Here is a 22,058-nt window from a genome sequence, read left to right as displayed (position 1 = left end):
TTTGGTTCAAACCCTGTATTATCTCTGTCCAGTTGGAAATCTCATAGGCACCTCAAATTGGTCTCTCTAATTCTACTTCTGCCCCGCCCCTGCAATCAATTATCCATCCAGCAAACAAGGATCTTTCTAAAATGGAAATCGAATCATTAGTATCACGCCAGCTCTTTGCCATGCTTAAAAAATTTCAGGACCTCTTCACTGCTTTCATGATGAAGTTCAAACTCTCTAGCTCTGGAAACCAGGAAAGCCCTCCAATGTCTGACTCCTGCTTTTTGTTCCAGGCTCATCTCGCACGAATAACCTCCACCCTCATGTTTTATGCTCCAATGTGCACGCGCGCACACACACACACACACACACACACACAATCTAACCATACCTGAACATGTGTCCTTATCTGAAGTTGCCTTTCTCTGTGTCTCCAAACCCTTAAGCATGCTATTCAACCATCCAACATTTGCGTGGGTAATTGCTAGTCATCCTTCAGGACTCATCCTCTCCTTGAAACCTTCCTTTAACCACTCTTCCCACCCAAGCTGGCTTAAATACTTTCCCTTTGTACTCCCTATCCATATCTAAGCTTTCAGTGAGGGTTGGTGAGCTGCCTTGAGGACTTGGGATGGTGACAGAAGAGCCCAGCTTAGGTTTCCCATGGGAGTCGACAGTGACCCCAAGAGGAGAGCCTCTCCCCAGAGCCAATCCTGACTCAGTAGGAGGAAATAGGAAAGTGGTTTGGGGCAGGGGGAAGGCAGAATTTTAAAAATGCTATTACTGAGGCTTGGAATCTCTAAAGAGTCTGACGTAGCAGAGCTGAGCAGGAGGAAGAACAAGTCTTTGGAGCTTATTCAACTGGGAGAAATGGCCCAATGGGGTCAGCTTTCAGCCAGGGTCAGGAAGGCAGGGGTGGACAAAATAGGTAGTGGTTGAGTGATGAGCCAGTCTAGATTCTGCTTTGATTTGTGTGATGAGCAGTAGAGGGTTTAGAGAACCAGTCCTGGCCTGAGAACCAAGACTAACTTCTCATCTCGGTTCTGCTGGGAACCTGTTGCGGAAGTCCCCTCACTTCTCCAGGCCCTAGTTTTGATGAGAAAAATGTCTCCAAAGTTTTGAGTCTCAACTAAGGTAATGGGGACAAGAAGCCACTTTGATAAATATAGAAGACTGAACAGTTGTTATTAGAAGCAGGCAGCTTTGAAAGAAACTCCTCTCTCTGAGGGGTCCTCCTAGAAGTCAAGCCCTGGTGTCTCTGGAGGGAGAGACAGAGAACTCTAGGCCTGGCCAGCTGAACTTGTCTTCTGGGCATGAGGCCAACACACTCCATGGCCCAGGGGTTGGGCAAGAAGGCTTCATTTAGGATTCTTACTTAATCTTCCTTAGGGGAGGGATTGGAACTGCAGGAGAGGATTAGGAGGGTCAAGACTGACAGCAGCTCCTGAATTAACCCCTCCTTGCCCTGCTCTTCCCCACTTCTTGCTCCAAGAGTCTTGTGCATGGTACACTTTCTTTGAGGGTACTTTTCATATGACTCTGTGGGATCAGATAGGTGGGGTTCTCAGGCGCAAGGAAGGATCTGATGTGCTGCTCTGGGGGTGACGGAGGCCACCACAGCCCTCTTCTGTCAGCCAGTCTCATTGCTCCATCCCTTGGTCTCACAGACATCTGAGATACTTGCTTTCCTCTCCACACCTCACCCCCAGCTCCCAAGGGCTCTAGTAGGTGGCAAAGCCATTCCTTTGAAGCCCTATTTTCTGGAAAGCTTGTCCTTGGAGCAGTTCACCTCTCCTTCTGCATCAGTTGGTTGACGACAGCTCAGGGAACTACAACTGGATTGAGAGATATTCTAATTGCTTTAAAAAGAAGTTTCTTTTTGTCCTGATCATCAAAGTAAAGCACTCTCACGTTAGAATGCTGGAAAACACAGAAAGGCAGAACTTAGAAAACAGACATCACCTACAACCTCTCCAGCTATAAGTGCTGGTAATGTTTATGGTTCCAACTCCATTTTCAAAGAGGACACTTGAAGAGAATAATGTCTCAGTCCAAAAAAAGGAATTTCTTTTTTCTTTATTGAGATGTAATGGACATATAAAATTGTATTCATTTTAGGTGTACAACATAATGATTTGATATATGTATATACTGCAAACTGATCACCACAATAAGTTTAGTTAGCATCCATCCACACAGAGCTACACAGTTTTTTTCTTTTTTCTTCTGATGAGAACTCCCATCATCTACTCTCTTAGCAACTTTCAAATATACAGTACGGCATTGTTAACTATAGTCACCATGCTGGACCTTCTATCCCCGAGATTTATTTATCTTATAACTGCAAGTTTGCACCTTTTGACCCCCTTCACCCATCTTACCCACCAATCCCCATCCCCATTTCTGATAACCATCTGTTCTCTGTATATATGAGCTCTTTTTTTTTTTTTTTTTAGATTCCACATATAAGTGAGATCCTACAGTATTTGTCTTTCTCTGTCAGACTTATTTCACTGAGCATAATGCCCTCCAGGTCCATCCACGTTGTCACAAATAGCAGGATTTTCTTCAAAGAAGGAATTTCTACTGACAGACTTGGAGACCAGTGGGAGAGAGTTACTTAAGGGCTTAAGGGGGAGACTTTATGACTTCACTCAGAAATCCATCTTCCATCCTCCTCAGCTCTCCCACCACCACAGTTAAGCAGAGGGGTAAACTGTAGCTCCTTTCCTCCCATCCCTTTGTCTCAGTCCTTTTGCTCTCAAAAGCTCCATCCAGAAATTATCATCTGACTTGGAGAGTGCTTCCTCTGGCCCTGCAGTTTCAAAGACTGGAAGCTTCGTGGTAGCCTTGAGGAAACAAATACTACCAACCCAAGTGCCTCCAGAATTTTCCCTCCGGTACCCTCCCCTCAGAAACCCAAGGTGGCCCAGCCTGGCTTCACCATGGGCCAAAGCGATAACAACTAGGAAGCAAGAGCCCACTAGGTGAATTTAAAAACAAATCAGAATTGAGACACTTACGAAGCAGTTCTTTTGTAGAGCCTTGGAAGAGATGTATGGCCCTGGAGAGGAAGGAAGGGATCCTGAGGGAGGGAAGTAAGGTGCAAGGGGCCCCAGGCTGAGGTGATAAAGGATTTCTAATTGTTAGCTGCAGCTTTGCAAAATCCATGTGCAAATCTCAGCCTTGGGTCAGAGACTTATTACAGATCAGAATTAAACCCCTGGAGGCTGTGGAAGATTGAGGTACTTTAAAAAAAAAACTTTGGTGAGTTTTGTGTTTTTCCCGTCAAAAACTCCAGCTGAGCTTTTGTGAAGTGACCTCTGTGAGCCCAGGAGAGATCTTGGGGGGAGAGGGGTTTGGCCCAAGGAGGAATTCGGAACATTCCAGCTTTGGGGTGGGGAGAGGAGGGGGCTCTGTTAACCCCCATTAAGTGTTCCTGGCTAGCGGCCCTGAGGCCCAGCAGGAAGTAAGCCTCACAAACACGGCCCTGGTGAGCTAGTACCTCAGCAGCCCTGCACTGCCTACAGCCCTGCAGACTCGTCCACCCAGCTTCTTCTCCAGCGAACCCCCAGCCCTACCCCACCCCTAAGATTGAGTCCAAGGGCAGACATGTGTCCTGTAGGGTCAGACTCTGGTGGCTTCAAAGCGCAGGACCTGGTCCCTACAAGGTGAGACTGAGGCAGCCATGATAATGGTGGGCCTCCCCTTTGTACCACACACAGCAGTACCACATAGACCACAGTCTATGTCACTTGAGTCTCTCCAAAGTTCTGTGGAGTGGATTGCGGCAACTGGGTTTCCTCTCCAAATGGAAAAAAAAAAAAGCTTTCCTGTTGTTTTTTTTTGTGTGATTAGAAACATACTAGATGCGATTGCAAAGAATTCAGAAAATTATAAAGTATAAAGAGGAAAATGGAGGTCCCCGTAATACCACAAGCAAGAGGTATAGTTTTAATCACTGTTAACATTTTGATGTACTGTAGAAGACATGAATAGAACTTTTTTTTTATAAAATGGAATCACATTATTCCCTACCATTCTATAACCTTCTATCATTTCTAAATAATATAATGATAAGACATTGACAGGGTCCATTGACATGGCCCTGTTTTCATGTCAATTAAAAAAACGGATCTGCATCGTTCTCTTACGGATGTGCTGCATTCTATCATAAGGAAATATAATTTAACCATTAACTATTAGACATTTTTGTGATTTCCATTGTTTTCACTATTATAACCTAGCATCTTTGCACATAACACTGACAAATTCCTAGGATTAGAACTGCTACGTCAAAGATTGTGAATGCTTTAAAGGCTAATACGACATATTACAGAAGTAGGGCAGCTATTACTATTTCCAGATGAGAAAGCCTGGGCCCACTGAGATGAAAAGAATGACTCACCCAGCGTTTCACGTTGAGCAGGAATAGTTAGACCTGGAATCTAGGCCTCTAGATGTCTGGTTCAGTAAGCTTGCCAGTGTACCACACCGACTCCCTCCCAAGAATTCCTCATTACAAATGGTAAGGCCAGTGGCCGCTATTCACTGAACACTTTCTAGGTGTCAGGCACTGTGCTTGAGTGTTTCATGTACATCGTGTGACTGAGCTACTGCAGAGCAGAATCACGCTCTACTCCATTTTGGAAGCAATATCAAAGCAAACAGTCCGATTTGTTGCCTAGTGTGAATTCAATGAAGCAAATCAGAAATCATCCTCCTTCCCAAGGCGGCCTATAACTGTCTTGCAGGTGTGAGTGGGGTACTGATCCCCGGGCAGTGCTCCTGAGCCAGGGTCTCTCCAGGGGGCTACCCCGTGGCTGGCTGGGACAAGCTAAAAGGGCAGCCGTGCCTGAGCTCACGCCTGGGGAGTCTTTGGGCATGAAAGCAAGAAACACCGATGGCGTGGAAGGAAGAGCGGGCTAATCCTCTACCCTGCTGTGTGACCTGGGGCAAGTCTTCCTACCTTTTTTCTCCAGGCTTCACCCAGCTGACTTCCCAAGCCTGGGCTAACGTAGAGGAACACATTTTGATAAGTAGAAAATGCTGGTTGAAGCGAGGTAGAATTTGTAGTAGAGGGGGCGCCTTATCAACTCACATTGATTCTGTGTAATTGAGAGGAAAAGGCAGAATCTTAGGGGAAGGTGCCAGGGCGGATGAGGGCAGGATGTGGTTACCAGATTGGCAATCACTGAAGGACTAGGTTCTGACGCTGCGTTGCCCCAGGTCGGCACTGTCCGTTCCTGGTGGAATCATGCCAAAGACTATGACTCCTCAGCGTTAAGCCTAGGAGGCTATTTAGTAATCTGCTAGGACTCCTGCTGAGGTCCAGAGAGCCTAGATAGGTGGGGGAATGGAGAAGAGTGTGAAAGAAGATAAGAAAGAAGAGAGTCTGAGAAAAGCAGTATGTGGTGAAGGAGAAGAGTCAGTGGTGAGAGAATGAAAGGAGGAAAATGAGATCTGGGAAGAGATGGCTTAGGGAAGATAGCAGAAGAGGTAGGAGCAGGGTCTTCGAGGAGGAAAGTCTAAGAGAGATCTGTATAAAGCGAGATCTTGAGGGAGAGGGAGACGATGGTGCTATGAAAAGAGGAGTCTAGAAGGAGGAATAAGAAAGATTCTAGGGGCAAAGGGGCAGCGATGAGAGGAGTGTGGGAGGAGTCAGGGGCTCAGGGCAGAGAGGATTAGAGCCAGTCCAACCCCACTATTCCACCAAACCAAGAAGTTCTCATCAAGGTCACGAATGACCCCTAACTCATCAGATCCAATGGCCACATCTCGGTCCTTAACTTCCTCGACTTCTATGCAGAATTCAACAACCGCAGTGACTTTGCCCTTCTTGAAATGTTTTCTTATCTTGGCCTCTGTGATACAACTCTCCCCTGATATTCCTTGTATCTCTCTGGCTACTACTTCATTGACTTCTCCTCCTCTGCTAGATCTTTAAATATGAGTGTTTCTCAGGAGCCTGACCTAGGACTCCTTCCCTATGCAGGACTCACTCTGCATTTCCATTCTTGGAAGTCTCATTTATCTCTTATGGTTGCAATTACCCTCTATAGTCTGATGAGTTCCAAATCATCACTTTCAGCCCAGACTTCTCTGAAATCCAGACCCCTACAAACTGAAACCTCCATTTGAATATCTCAAAAGCACCTCAAACTCAACATGTCCAAAATTGTATCCTTGATTCCCTTTGAACTAAAACCAATCCTCTAACCAACAAGGACCTACTGTATAGCACAGGGAACTCTGCTCAATGTTATGTGGCAGCCTGGCTGGGAGGGGAGTCTGGGGCAGAATGGATACATATATATGTATGACTGAGTCGCTTTGCTGTGCACCTGAAACTATCACAACATTGTTAATCAGCTACACTCCAATATAAAATTAAAAGTTTAAAAAAAGACAAAAAAGAAAACCAATCCTCCTTCCGTCTTCTCCATTTGAGAAAGCCAGCTGTTTAAGCCAGAAACCCCAGAGTTAGACTTAATTTCACTCTTTGCTCTTTCTCTGACCCTCTACAGCCCATCACATCTGATCTGTAAATCCTTCCAATCCTACCTCCAATGTATGGCTCTTTCATCCGTCTACTGGTTTCCCATATAAAAATGATATGCCCATTACCATCCATTACCATCACCTCTCTCTCAAAATTTGTGGTCTCAGGACCACTTTATACTTTTAAAAACTATTTAGGAAAAAACCCAATGTCCTTCAGCTACTGAATGGATAAATAAACTATGGCACATCTGTACAATGGAATACTACTCAGCAATGAAAAAGGAATGTACTATTGATACAGGCAACCACATGGATGAGGCTCAAATGTATTATGCTGAGTGAAAGAAGACAGAGTCAAAAGACTTCTTACTGTGTGATTCCACTTATATGACATTCTTGAAATCACAAAGCTATAGGGATGGAGAACAGATTAGAGGTTGCCTGGGATTGGGGATGGGGGAAGGGGTTGACTAAAACGATGTGGCATAGGGAAGTAGTTTGGGTGTTGGAACTGTAAACGTTGTTGTATAACTCTGCACTCATGGAACTATACACCCAAAAGAGTGAATTTTATGTATCTTTTCACATTTTGTCACACAGAATATAAAACAACATGTATGTCAATTTAAAAATAAAGAAATAGGGCTTCCCTGGTGGTGCAGTGGTTGAGAGTGCGCCTGCCGATGCAGGGGACACGGGTTCATGCCCCGGTCCGGGAAGATCCCACATGCCGCGGAGCGGCTGGGCCTGTGAGCCATGGCCGCTGAGCCTGCGCGTCCGGAGCCTGTGCTCCGCACGGGAGAGGCCACAACAGTGAGAGGCCCGCGTACCGCAAAAATAAAGAAATAAAAAGTACTAGTTAAAAAAATATTAAAGACTCCAAAACGGCTCCTTTTTATGGATTCTCTCTATTGTTATTTAACATATTAGAAATTAAAATGGATAAAGTTTTTAAACTATTTTTTAATTTAAAATCACAATGATAAACCCACTGCATGTTAAAATAACATATAGGGGCATCCCTGGTGGCTCAGCGGTTAAGAATTCGCCTGCCAATGCAGGGGACACGGGTTCGACACCTGGTCCAGGAAGATCCCACATGCCACGGAGCAGCTAAGCACAACTACTGAGCCCACGTACCACAACTACTGAAGCCCACGTGCCTAGAGCCTGTGCTCTGCAACAAAAGCCACCGCAATGAGCAGGCTGCGCACTGCAACGAAGAGTAGCCGCCACTCACCGCAACTAGAGAAAGCCCGCGCGCAGCAATGAAGACCCAACGCAGCCAAAAATAAATGAATAAACTTTTTTTTAAAATAACATATATTTATGAAAAATTACTATTTTCCAGAACAAAAAAGTTAGCAAGAAAACCGGCATTGTATTACATTTTTGCAAATCTCTTTAATATCTGGAGGAATAAAAAGCAACTGGATTCTCATACCTACTCTTGCATTCAATCTGCTGCAATACGTTGTTTTGGTTAAAAACATTGATATATGAAGAAAATCTAGCTTAACAAAGATATGTAGTTAGAAAAGGGGGTTATTTAATAGTTTTTTAGGCAGAATTCTAAGAATGATCTCCCAAATGACCCTCACCTGTGTATAAATTTCCTCTCCTTTGAGAGTGGGTGTTTACGATGTTTATCATTCCCATGATTATGTTAGTTATTTGGCAAGGAGAGATTCTCCAGGTGGGCTAATCTAATCATATGAGTCCTTTCAAAGCAGATTGCTTTCTCTGGCTAGTGACAGAAAAGGAAGTCAGAGAGACTGGATGCATGAGAAGTACTTGACATGCCATTGATGGTTTGAACATGGAAGGGACCACATGAGAAAAAAGATGGGCAGCCTCTAGGAGCAGAGACTGGCCTTTGGATGACAGCCAGCAAGGCAACAGGGACCTCAGACCTACAACCTGAAGGAACTAAATTTTTCTAACATTCTGAATGTGCTTGGAAGCACACCTTTTCCCCCCAGGGCCTCCAGATAACAGCCCAGCCCAGCCAACAACTCGACTAAGCAGAGAACTCAGGAGAAACACCCTGGACTGTGAAATAATAAATAGGTGTCATATTAAGTTGTTAAGTTTGTGGTAATTTGTTATGGCAGCAATAGAAAACGAATACACTGTGGATATTCTTCTTTGATACTACACCTAAACTTCACAAGTGGTCATTTCTTAATGTTTATTGGCGATGTTGAATCTAAAACCACATCAGTGAACCTTTTGTACTCAGTTACATTAAAATCCATTGGCTTAACTTGCACTTTGAATGGATCTATTATCCATGATTTTGTAACATCATGCGTTAGTCATTTGGAAAATATTGGTCCACCCAGTTATGCAGATTTTCCAATTGTTGACTCATTTCATGATTATACAATATAAAAACCCATATTCATTAATATCACTACTAATCTTATCAGAAATTTCCTTAGGGTATTGAGAAATTCTCAAGCTTACAGTAATAGATACAGGTTTTCCAAAATTCTACTTCTTACTTGAAAGCTTAGAGTTTATCATTGACAACAGATACTATCAATTGTTTGCCTTGCGATGACAGGCTCACTTTGATTCATTTTCAACAAAATGCTGGCCAATATCCAAGTCTGAATAACCATAGTTTTTCTGTCAGTTGTTCTTTCAAGTTAAAAAAAGAAAAAAGTTCCATGAAAAACTGGCTAGTTTAGCTTGCAATTCAATCAAACAAGTGCTTTTCCTCATGCCAACATCATACTTCAGTATGCAGTAGAAGTGCTTTATATATCCTTCCTATTTGTCACACAGACCATTAAAAACAACATGTACTCAAAGGGTTGAGATTTATTAAAAATGAATCATCTTTACTGTTCAATCAAGACATTCTTAAGTGAAACTGATATTTCTTCTACCAGGAATACATTCTTATTTATTTATTTTTGGCTCAGTAGTTGTGGCATGTGGGCTTAGTCGCTCCACAGCATGTGGGATCTTCCTGGACCAGGGCTCAAACCCACGTCCCCAGCGTTGGCAGGCGGAGTCTTAACCACTGCGCCATCAGGGAAGCCCCTACCAGGAATACATTGATGATGAAGAATAACGTGAATATAGTTTGGTGCCACCACTTTGATCCATGCTTAGGTGCTTTGACCCACTGTTGCTTTTGCTCCATCAGTGCAAATGCCAACACAGTGAAAACTGCAAATAATGTCTCAGTATTATCAAGTAGCTTTGACTGAACCCCCCTGATGGAATCTGAGGGACCCCGATGGGTCTTTGGATCATACTTTTAGGGCTGCTGGTCTAGGCCAAGGCTGGAAGGAGAGGGAAAGGAGACGTGGAGATGAAGCCTTAAACATGCTTAGAAATGTTCTGTCAAATAGAGCAGACAGCTGGGAATAAAGAGGAGAGAATTTTTGGATTCAAGATAATTTCTAGCTTCCCCCTGCCCGAGGACCTCTGCTATGCAGCTCCTTACTAATAACCTGCCTTGCTCCTGAGCTGTCCCAGCCAAGTCAACAGCTACCCTCTAAAACTCCCCATCCTGCGATCTTGGATACTCTGTCTTACAATACTGACAGCGAAACCCATCCAGGCCCCTGCACCTGTCACGGCTATTTGTCACCCTACCCTAGAGCCCCAAGGCTCTGCTAGACTGAATCTGTTAGTCTTCTCAGACCAATTACCCTGTGTCAAATGGCATTCCATTCACATGGAATGAGTGCCTGCGGTGTACCCAGTCCTGTGCCGGGTGCTGATGGGAGGGAGGAGCAATGACAAAGCCACGGCCCCTCCCCTGATCACCTCAATAGGGTACCTTGCTTCACATCTGAGAAGGGAACTCAGATGATAAGGCCACGGAAGTAGGCAGATATTAAGATTTCTTGGAGGCTTCCTGGAGTAAGTGTGGGTTCAAGGAGGACCTGGAAGGGAGAGGTAGAATTTGAGACATGGGGGAGACAGAAGGCATTCCAGACCTAGGCAGGGGTAGAGATGATCATGTGCAGGGCCAATGTAGTAACAAGCCTGCTGGAAGTGAGAGGGGAAGCTGGGTGGAGTCAGAAGTGAGGCTGCAGTTATAGGGAACACTGTGAATGCCTGGCTTATTCTGTCAGTCACGGGTTGCCAATGCGATGTGTGAGGAGGACGGAAGCTGTGCTTTAGGAAGCTGAATCTGGCCAAGTATGCAGAAAACACCTGAAAGTGTGTGGGACAAAAAGAATTAATACCAATTTACCTACAGTATTTCATTCCATCCTCACTCAGGCCCTGTGAGATGGGTACTATTGTTTTCATCTCCAGGAAATTGAGGCTCAGAGGGGTTGGTTAACTTACCCAAGGCCACCTGGATGGTAAACTATACAGGAGGGATTCCAACCCAGGCCTGCTTCCAAAGCCTATGCTCTGAATAACCACAGTGGTAGAGGGGAAAAACAGAATAATTACAATAACGATAACAGCCAACATATATTGTCCTAAATATGTGTCAGGCTGGACAATCTATACACTCTTTCCTTCAATCTTCACTACAACCCTGTGAGGTAGGCGCCATTGCTATCTCATTTCACAGATGGGGAAATTGAGAAATGAGAGGCTAAGTTATTTGCCCCAGGTCACACAGCTGAGTGCTAGAGCTGGAACACACTCCCAAGTCCATCTAACTCTAAAGCCCAAGCCTTTCCACTTTAAGGTCTACTGCAAAAATATAGACGTTAGATGATAAGCACCTGAGCTAGTGTGGTAGCCAAACCATTCTGTAGCAATGACTAGTGAGGGCTGAGTCCAGAGCTGTCACGAAGGAAGCACGGACAGAACTTCGGGTTGTCCCTATTTTGTAGTCGAGAGGTGGTGTCATGGACGGATCAGGCCCAGTCCCAGGGCACTGGTGATGGCTATGGTGGAGATGTGCTCAGCTTGTGACACCAGTCACCCACTTTCATTGGCCCCCTCTGCCACCCGCCTAACTCTATAGCAGCACACGGGCCTTGAAGTGGGGCACCCGGGGCAATTGCTAAATGGACCACACTCTCCACACAGCTGGATTCTAAAATCTCAAAGAGCACTGAAACAAAACAGACTTGAATCCCAGTCTCAGATCTGTTCCTCACTAGCTATTTGGTAAGTCACTTAATCTTCCCGTGCTTCAGTTTCCTGCGTGCCTTTAAATGGGAGGAATCATAGTACCTACCTCATAGGGTTTCCACAAGGAGTAAATGAAATAATAAAGCAATAAAGCGCTTAGCACAGCGCCTGGCACATCGTAAGGGCTCAATACATGTTAACTATTTTTGTTGCGGTGCTGGTTATTCTTACCAGTTTGTCAGGCTCCACCTCCCAAGAAGACATCTGGCGCTAGTTACCGGTATCTGTTGTTTACTTAGGCAGGATCTGCAGGATGCCAAGACTAAAAAGAAAAGAGAAGAGAATGCACTACTGAGAACTCAGCATCGCTGCATCTTCCCCAGGCCTCAGGCCAGGCTGGGAAAGGAAGCTGGCTCAGAGAAGAGGCTGGAGAGTCTGGCCAGAGGAGCCAGGGATGGGGCTGGATGGATCTGATGGAGAAGGGAGTGACCTTCCCAGGCACCCTCCCTCCCACGCCTCCTGCCTCCTCAGCGCTCTGTTTTTCTAGGCCCCTGCCGTCCAAACGAGGAGCAAATGGGGAGCTGCGAGGGGCTCTGTCCAGAGAGCCCAGCACCACATGGGCCACAGCCCTGGCTCAAATGGCGGCCAAGAGGCAAAAAGCGCAGGGGGAGAGCTGACCCGGCAACAAACTGTTCTCCAGAGGGGACCCCCCTGTCCCAGGCACCCAAGGGGCTGGGCCCAAGACTTGGCACATTTGGGACATTTGGACTTGAGGGCAGAAGCCCCAGGCACCATTTGCTAGTTTTGCTTTGGGGACAGGCTTGGGTAGGAAGAGAATTGTCCCCTTCCCTCCTCTCTTAGAGCCGGCCCTGCCTAGCTTCTTGCGTCCACTTGGCCCCCATTCTGGGTTTTAGGCCTCCTGCCCTTAACCCCAGGGACCCTGGCTCAAGAAGCAGACGCTGGAGAGAACGAGTAAGATCTCCTTTCCCGAGGTGAGAGCAGAACCTGTTCTGGGCCTTTCAACCTGGCATTTTAGGTCCTCCTCCGGTTTCCTGCTGGCCTAGGCTCTCCCTCTCCTCTGCTCGGCCTGCTTTCTGCACCGGCCCCCAGTGGCAGGGGGTGCAGCTCAGTGCTTAAGAGCACAGAGACTACCCGAGTTCAAATCCCAGCTTTGTCACTTGTAGTTCTGTGACCTTGGGCAAGTACTTTAATCTCACCTATAAATGAGGCTAGAAATAGTATCTTCTTCACAGGGTTGTTTGTGAGACTTGAATGAATCCATGCAAAATGCTTAGAACAGGGCCTTGTACATAAATGTTTAACAAATGTTCTGTCCTCTTACTATCCACTCCTGTGCCAGGATTACATTTCCCCTTCTCTCTGCCCACATAAGCCCAGCCCCACTCAATCACCCCTCTTCCATGAGGTCTCCCTGGCATCACCTGTTCTCCTGACCCCTGTTACACTCCCCAGTGAGACTGGACCCATCTTGAGAGCAAGGACTCTGACATGAACAGCACTAGTTAAATGAGTCCCAGAATAACATCTAGGCCCTTGAGTGCAGTCAAATGTTATGACTGGGACCCACAGTAAGAAACGGATTCTAAAGCGTCATCCAGGACATGCATTTGTGTATCTTTCAATCTAGATCTAGATATTTGGCTAAAGCAACAGCTTCACAGAGCAACATATACCCTTGCCCCATGTGATTCACTTTTCTATCTGCTATTCATTCATTTTGTCAAATGCTGTCTGCAACCCACTAAATCGATTTTGAGCTCTGCCACTGGTTGTGACCCACAGTGTTCCCCGTGACAAGTCGCATACAGGGTGGGATTGAGACCTTCAGCATCTCTAAATCGTGAAATGATTACAGGTGCAAGGCATGACCTGTTTATAGAGTGGAGGTCTCTAAAGGGGAGCTGCAGTGGAGGATGGGCACTGGAGGTAGAAGGCTGGAGAGGCAGGCCGCGCTTAGGCAACAAAGGGCTTCGACTGCCACACAAAAGAGATTGGACTTTTCCCATAGGCAATTGGGAATCACTGGAAGTGTTTAAGCCCAGGAAAAGCATACTCAGTCCTGTGTTATAGAAAGATCACTGGAGTGGCTGTGAGGAGGATGGATCAGAAAGGCCAAGTCAAGGATGGGGGAGCCTATCTGGAAGCTGCTTCGAGCATCCAGGTGACAGAGGACGGATGAGGCCATGATTGAAGAAACAACCAGGAGAGTGGGGAGCTCAGAGAGGACAAGCGTGAGAAATGGTGAAGACTACAACCAATGGGGCTTTTAGCTTGAGTGACTGGGCCAATATGATGCTGCTTATCGAGGCAGGTACAGAGGAAGTTTGTGGGAAACAAAACCAGTTTGGTTTTGGAATGAGTTTGAGACACCTATCAGGAAAACTTCAGGCTGGAAATATGGGTCAATTTTTCATTCGTTGAATAAACATGAATGGGACTGACATAGAGAAACTAACACTTTTATTTTGCCAAGTAGGGACATTAAAGAAATAAATTAATACCCATCATTGCCATCGTTTCAAGAAAGAGAATATTTTGCCACCCCAAAATTAGGAAAGGCATAATGTCAGAATAAAAGACAATGTTTTATAATTGAATACATTGAGATTTTTGAAAAGCTCTACCTTTGATGTTTTTCCCATTTTGCTGTGACCTACTGAAAATATTACTGTGTATCAGCCTCATTTGTGGACTCTAATTGAGAACCACAGATGTGAGGCCTGAGCAGAGGAAGAGAGGTCAGCAAAAGATGCCCAGGGGGATGGTTCCAGAAGTAGGAGGGAAACCAGGAGAGAGTGACCAAAAGAGAAGGGAGAGCCTCAGAAATGATGATTTGGCCAACAGGGCCTTTGGCCACCCAGAGTTCAAAGAGATCATTGAACTTGGCAATTAGGAGGTCAGTGGGGACCTTTGGTAGTGCACTTTCCCTAGGAGGATGGGGGCTGAGGCCAAACTGGAGTAGGTTGAGATATAAATGGGAAGTTGGGAAAAGTATAGACTCTACTTTCAACAAATCTGAGGGTGAAGGAAAGAAAAGAGAGAGGGAAGGAGGGAGGGGAAGAGAGAGAAAGAGATGGAGAGAGAGAGAGAGAGCAAGTTAGAGGAGCAAGAGAACACATCTAGGGAAGGAGGGACCTTGTTCTGGGGGATGACAGAGACAGGCACTTTATAATCAGGAGGGAAAGAGCTGGAATAAAGAAGCTGAAGTTTCCTGAAGAGAAGGGCCTGGAGGAAGGCCCCAGAGAAGGAGGGTGGATGAGGCCACGGCCCCCCGGGTGAACAGATTAGCCTTTAACGAGAGGGGCACATCGTCCCCTGAGAAGGGCGGGCTGGAGGGGAAGGAAGTTGGGGAGGCAGACCAGGTTTGGATGGGGGGCAGGGCATTGAGGTAATTCACGCTTGAAAGCCTCTGTTTTCTCAGGGAAGTGGGAGCAGAGGTTGTTCTGTGGGGAGAGGGTGGGGCGGGAACGTGGTAGGAGCTGAAGGAAGTTTGGAACGTGGCCCAGGGAATGTGGAGACTGGAGCTGGGGAGTCGACAAGGGAACATGCTTCAGGGTGGTGGAGGGGTACCAGGCCCGGCTGAGGTTGACCAAGTCTTCCCCCCTCCCTAGGTCTTGTCTCCCTCCCTAGGCTGTCAGAACCTTGAGGCAGTGTCCGCTCCTCTTTCTAGACCATTCTCTTGCCTGGCAATGCCCAGCAGCGTCTGGCCCAGAGGAGGTACCCAGCCCTCTCGATGCTCTGGCAAAGCCATCACCGACAAAACCCAGAGGCACTGTAAGGCTGTTAGGGGAAACAGAGGTAGGATCGTAATTGCCCTGACAGGAAGTGCTTCATTTTGGTGGTCCCAGACCTTTCCTGCCCCCTTGCTGCCCACCTCACTCCTGTTGCGTGCTGAGGGCAATGGAGAACAGCCAAGCTCCCATTTTTGCCCAGCAACCCTTGTAGGCCTTAAATCCTTCAGGCTGGGGAGAGGCCCCCAAGAGGGGCCAGTGGTTTCATCTCCCACAAGCTGAATGAGACGGAGGTAATTCTTAGGAGGTAGTTAAGACAGAGCAGCTGTGTAGGGAGAAGAACGATCCATGAACACAGGCCTGAAGGCTACCTGGGCTCTGGGAAAGGATGAGAGAGTTGGCGTGAGGGGGGAACTCCGAGGATTGCTGCTCAGGGGAATGAAGGGGCTGGATAGCCCCGATCATGAAAGACTGGCTGAATAAACACAAGTTCACGGTTGGTTGGGAATGAGCCCTGGGCTCTGGAGGAATAGCTACCTCATCTCCCATTCTGTCCCCGCTCCTGCCCATTTTCAGAGTCCATGGCCACCTAGAGATCAAAAAGATCCCCGGGTGTGACAATAGGTCTGCTTCTTTCTCCTTCACATACCATCTCCTTCCAGCCCAGTCTCTTCAACCTGGTTCCCTCTCAGGCGCTCATCTGAACCATTGTATTGACACAATACAAGCACATTTTCATCTTCTGGAGGCAAATTTAGCAAGAACCCTCAGAGACTAACAGAAACTCGGGCTCCCCAGCAGCCCTGCTCACTATCTCCTGCCCCACCCTCTAGATTTTCCACTCCAGGATCCAGGATCCGCGATCCAGCCTGCACTTATACAATTCAGGGGCAGAGAACTTAGCCCAGCCCAAGGCTCCACTCATTTCGCCGCATATAATAAAGCTCTGTTTATTGAGGGCCAGTACAGTGCCAGCTCTCTGGTTTAGGTGTTGGCTGGACTGTTGCAAAGTTTTCCTTTGACTGAGCCAAAATGTGTCTCCTTGTAGCTTCTACCCATGGGCCTCAGCCCTACCTTTGAAGTCACACAGAACAAGTGTAATCTCATTGCAGTCTAATCCTCAGATATTTGAAAATGGCTGTCATTTTCCCAGGAGTTTTCTCTCCTCTGTGGATAAGCATCTCTTTCTTTCTTTCTTTTTATTTTTATGTGTCTTTACTTTTTATTACCCAAGGAGTATCAGGGCTTGCAGAACTTTTAGAAACACTAAGAAAAGCCTAAAGAAGGAAGTAAAAATCTACCATAATCTCACTCCCCGGAATGACCACTGTAACTTTCTCCTTTCTTCTAACCAGTCTCTCTCTCTTTTTTTTTTTCCTGTATATGCTACATCTTTTTTTTTTTCTTACCAAAACAGAATCATCCTCTAAGTTATATTATACAGGTTTCTTTTTTTCACTCTTCAATATATTAACTTTTTCCCAATCCTCTACCAAGCCAATTTTAATATAAAATTGTATAACCGTTCAATGATTTATTTAACCAGCTTTCTAAAGTGAGACATTTGGCTTGTTTCCAATTTTCCTTTGCTGCAAAGAACACAGTGGGGCTGGAATTTGAAGTGGGGTGAAGGTAGTGGGTAGGTGAACAGAGAAATGAAGAGCCCTTGAATCAAATTATTCATACTATTCTAGAATCTGATTTTTTTTTTTTTTACATTCTGTGTCGATAATTATACCTCCCAGAACATGGTTGTGAGTGCCTGCTTAGTACTCGGTTACAAGGACTTCCTCTAATTAACGTAACTGGTTTCCTATTATTGGACATTGAGGCGGTCTCTAATTTTTGACGATTACACACCCGGCTGTGACGAATATCCAAGAAGCTAAATAAATCCGCGCCGGTGCTCGACACTGAGGTTAGGAGGCATATTTTCGGACCTCTAATGCATAAGGAACCTGCCAGTAGTTGTAACTGCAAACTTTTTGGCAAAGACCCAGAAGACTGGCCGAGGCCGAGACCGTGGCTCAGCGGCTGGGCTTGCCCGGGGTCAGTACCCATTTATCCAGCCCCCGTCGCAGAGCGTTCAGGCTGATGGTGCCCTTTGGGACCACAGGGCTCGCATCCTTCTCTCACATGTGAGGGAGCCAAGGCCCCGGGGCCAGGGATGGTCAGCAGCTTTGCACCCTGGCGCCCCGACTGGAAGCTGAGCTCTGAGATCCGGATTCTGACCTGGAAACCCTAGAAATGCCACCCGCGCTCCTTTCCTGGACCACTGACTGCTGAGGCTGGAGAGGGGATTCAGGCACTTTTGCAAATGAACTGACCAGTAAACAGGAGGGCGTGGAAAGAAGACTTGAGGTTCACCCCCCCGCAGGCATCCGGACCCGTCCTACCCACAACCTCCTTTTTTTCCTTAACCCCGGTGATATGCATAATGGAAGTCACCCCGTATCAGGTCCACCTGGCAACTCCATTTGGGGTCTGAGCTGAAATAACATGAGTCCCTCACTCGCCTTAGCCGGATCAGCTGTGCCTTCTCACTGGGAACCAGCTTTGCTAAAGGCCTGTCTACCCTGCCCTCTGCGCCTGAGAACTTTCTGTGGTTTCTAACGAGCTTCCCTCCTTCCCTCCCCACCCCTCAGGCCTTGCTACTGCCTGGGGAATTCGCACAAACGGTGTGCGATTTGCCCCTTTTGTGTTTTCCTTTCTGACTTGGAGGTAAAGAGAACCCCTTGCCCCCCACTGACTCTCTGTTTACTCAAATGGGAGAGATTTCACACCCAGCGACACAGTTCTCCCTCCCTGAGCCCCTTTTCCTAAATCTTCATTCCCCTCCCCTCCCCTACCCGTCAGGGAGCCCATCCTTGCACGGCCCTGAATAATTTATGAGTCCAGGCAGGCCTTATAAAAGGGTCTCCCAGGAAAAGCCAAAAGAGTGCGGAAGATTCTGAGAAATAGGAGGACCCCACAGCCTGCCTGGCCGTGACACCCTAAGGATGGACCCTGTTGCTCGCGCCCCAGCCCCGGCCCTGGCCCCGGCCTCAGCCCCAGCCCTAGCACAAGGCCCCCTGGCGCTCCCTGGCCTGGGAAACCCATCGCCCCTTCTCTCCTCTAGACAAGAAGTAGACAGAAGTGAACGGTAAGTGGAACTTGGCCCTTGGCAATTTGAACTCAGTCTTAGTGGGGTTCCTGGGAGAGGAAAGGAAATGAGATGTCCAGGGCACCCCTGTTCTCTGTGCCCCCTCCCCATCTCAGGCGCCAATATCTCAACTGGCTCTTCATGTCACTAATCCTTCCGGCTGGCAGGAGGGGACTTGGGGACAGTGGGCATTGCCAAAGCTGAAAGCCAAGCAGCCAGGCCCTCATGGGCCAAGTCGCCCAGTCCACCGAGGGGCAAAGGGGGAGATTGCCATGAAATGTGGGTTGAACATGACCTAGGCTGCAGAGAGGGGAAAGAGGTCCAAAGTCCCCAGAGGTCTGTGACTGAAGGACCGTCTCTTTCCTAACCACCCCATAAGATTTCCATTTGCTCTTTTCCTACCTTTGGCAGGAAAAGGTAGTGGGGAAGCAGTGGACCCAGAAATATTTTTGGCCCCTTTCCCCAGCCCAGGAAGAGGGTAGAACTGTGAGCTCTACTTCCTGGAGCAGGGGCAAGATAGTTTTCACCCACCCCTCATTCATTCCTCCAAACATTTACCGTTCACCAAACATTTACAGAAACACCTACCGTGTACTAGGCATTACGCTAGGTGTTGGGGATTCAGATATGATTGAACATAAATCTGCCCTTAAGAAGCTCTAAGGCGAGTAAACAGATAATCACCGAACAGTGTGATAACACTGTGGAAGCAGAGAGGAGGGGCATCTGTCCTGACCTGGACTCAGCGTCCTTAAGAAATGCTTCCTGAAGGAGACGGAGTCCGAGCCACGTCTTTGGCAGGCCTCTTTTGTTATCTCAGGGAGCCCTGTCTCTTCTCCCTCCACCAGCTGATCTCTCCCCTTTGTCCTAGAGGAGCTTGTCTTTGGAGACCCTGGCTCTCCTCTACAAATGACCTCCCAAGGCAGGTGAGGAAACCTGTGGATTTGGTGAGTTTGAGCCCCTGTTCCATGTGTTCGTGCACACACACATGACCACGTTCAGGCACGCTGAACTGGTCCCTTCCCAGAGAGCCCCCGACCTCTGTCCAGGGCTGCAGTCCCCGGAAAGCACCTTCCCAGCCTTGCCCACTTTTGATTCCCACAACAGCTCTGGGAGGAAGGCGGAGCTGAGGTTTCTGGGTAATTTAGAAGATGAAGAGCCTGAGGTCCAGAGTGCGGGAGGGATGAGGGCAGGCTCCACAGCACGTCCGCGGTGCAGCTGGCACTAGCGTCCCGGTCTCCTGGCACCCAACCCCGGTGCTCTCGCCCACCTCCACTCCGCCCCTGCGTCTTGTCTGCTCCAGTAGGACTCTGTCCCCTGGACGGTCTCCAAACAGGTGTTAGAACAGGGGCAGGAAAGCAAACAACCCCCTGGACTCTGTCCACTTGTTGTTCAGCTAGAACCAGGACAGACCCCCTTACTGGGGGGGTGGGGACTGGACCCCAGAGATGTCTGACGTCTCTTCTAGACCATCTTACCTACAGGTTGCTGACCCCTGATACGGAAGAGGCAGTTATCTGGCCATGCACTTTGAGCCACATGCTAGCTTTTGCTTTGGACAGGCTGCCGGTGGGGCAACAGGTGCCGAGGTCACCAAGGTTGACTCTGAGTTCCATCACCCTGTCAGGTAAGCTTCTGGCACCAGACTTGGAACTTGACATAGATCCATTTGCCCTTTGAATCCTCACAACAGCCCTGTGAGGCAGGAGGAGGGAGGCACTGCTATGATCACTATTTCATAGACCAGGAAACAGAAGCCCAGAGAGGTTAAGGGACTTGGCCAAGGTTGCCTTCCCTGGGGTCATTGTCAATGACCCCTAAGTCCCTATGGAGGGGTCAGTGAAGAAAGCCTTAGTAGGAGATGGAGGACACAGGGCTAGAGAATGCTTGGCTGGAGGCCTTCAGAGGTGGGCGGTGGGATCAGTGTCAGGACTGATACATGCCGGGGCTGGGGCTCCCCACAGCTATGAGCTATGGACCTTCCTGTCTGGAGCCATTTTGTAACAATCCAGAAGGTTCTGTTACAAAGCACCCTTTCTTCTTTTCCCTCTCATCCCATTACTGCAGGTAGAAGGGGTTTACGGGCTGGCTTCCTTCTTGGCCCTACTGACCCCTCTGCACATATGCGCCCTAAGTGGGGGCCGTGTTTCTCCTCTGTCCACAGGCTCTTCTGGCCTAAATCCCGTTCCTTTGACTACCTGTACAGCGATGGGGAGATTTTACTGCAGAACTTCCCTGTCCAGGCAACCATCAACCTCTATGAGGACTCAGCCAGCGAGGAGGAGGAGGACAAAGAAGAGGAGGAGGAAGCAGATGAAAAAGGGCCAGAAGGGTGTGTGAAGGCACCAGGGCCAGCGCCGCACAGGGCCTCAGCTCCCTCTCCCTCCCTGCTCCTGACCTGTCCCAACTGAGCCAGTCAGAGTCTAATTGGGGTCCGGTATGCCTGGCAAGGCTTCAGGGCATCGATTAGCCAGGAATCTCCAGGCACAGCTCTCTGGATTGAAAGTTGGGTCCTCAAGACACCGGCTCACCCTGGCTATACTCAACAGGCCTGCGAGCCCAGGCCTCTGGCATCTCACTGGGCTGCTGTTGTGTTGCCAGTGAGAGCGTCCTAGGAAGCCTAGGGGAAGGAAGACTTGCTTTCTGAAGCCCCCAGGGAGCAGATGAGGACAGAGCATTGCCACGTAGAGGGGAACTGTCACTCTTCAGGGCTTTTTGACTCCCCAGCCTTCTACGTGGCCACATACTCCTGTCTCCCCATGGAAAGCCTGACTTCTGGCTTCACCTTCATGGATACGATACCAACACCAGATGCAAGCACAGCTGGGGTGCCTTTCTGATGGAACTTGCAGGAAAGGAAGGGGACATCGAAAAACTCAACTTGTTTTGGGGACCTCCCCCCTTTTGGCCCTTGTCTACTGGGGTCTGTGTGTTGGCATGAGATGAATCAGGAGAAAAATAAACTAGATGATGTTTACCTTTTTTCCTGGAACTGGACTGATTTCTTAACTGAACTCTGCCCGCGTTGTGAACCCCTGGGGAGAGGGTCAGACACCAGCTCAAGGCCACTTCATTGCTCTACCTGAGGTCAGTTGACAGATCCTTCTTCATGGGAATGTACCGCGGGAGGCCCAACATGGAGCCAGGCCCTCTTCGTCAGCTTGTGCAATCAGGCTTGATTAAACCTCAAAGACAGCTTGGAAAGGGAACAAAAAGGCCCCCAGAGGGGCTGGGGCTGGGAGAAGAGGTGAGAGGTGCAGCCTTGGTTATGAGCCTGTGCCTGTGGGGAGGGGCCTTGGGAGGCTACTAAGTCCTATCAATTTTACCTTCTCAAGTTCCTTGGTATCTGCCACAGCTCAGGCCCTCAGGCCCACCCCTGCCCCAATCAGCCTTCCTTTTCCCTCTGCAATTCATCCTCTACACTGGCCACCAGATCAGACCACGTTGTGCCCCCTCCTTAAAGCCCTATCATGGCTTTTCATTGCCTCACCAACAGTTGGACTTTTTTTTTTTTAAATCACAGGTCCTCTTGAGAATCCATAGCTTCTCTACTCAGACATTCACAAATCAAGTCCTCAACTTGATATTCTAGGCCTTTCAATTAC

At 47.9% G+C, this 22,058-nt stretch overlaps 1 protein-coding gene across 1 annotated transcript; it reads left to right on the top strand.

The window, feature by feature from the left end:
* Window positions 1-18,310: 18,310 nt before the first annotated feature.
* Window positions 18,311-20,864, top strand: RIPPLY1 (ripply transcriptional repressor 1; the record flags this gene model as incomplete). The annotated part of the gene is made up of 4 exons (XM_082646875.1): window positions 18,311-18,453; window positions 19,325-19,379; window positions 20,016-20,080; window positions 20,618-20,864. 4 exons carry the CDS (start codon window positions 18,311-18,313, stop codon window positions 20,862-20,864), a joined length of 510 nt encoding a protein of 169 aa, XP_082503001.1.
* Between the last annotated feature and the right edge of the window lie 1,194 nt (window positions 20,865-22,058).

Source organism: Grampus griseus (genome assembly GCF_964374135.1).
Source record: "Grampus griseus genome assembly, chromosome: X".
Classification (NCBI taxonomy): Eukaryota; Metazoa; Chordata; class Mammalia; order Artiodactyla; family Delphinidae; genus Grampus; species Grampus griseus.
Note: the sequence above shows the minus strand (reverse complement) of the source record. Positions and strands in the feature narration are given on the sequence as shown.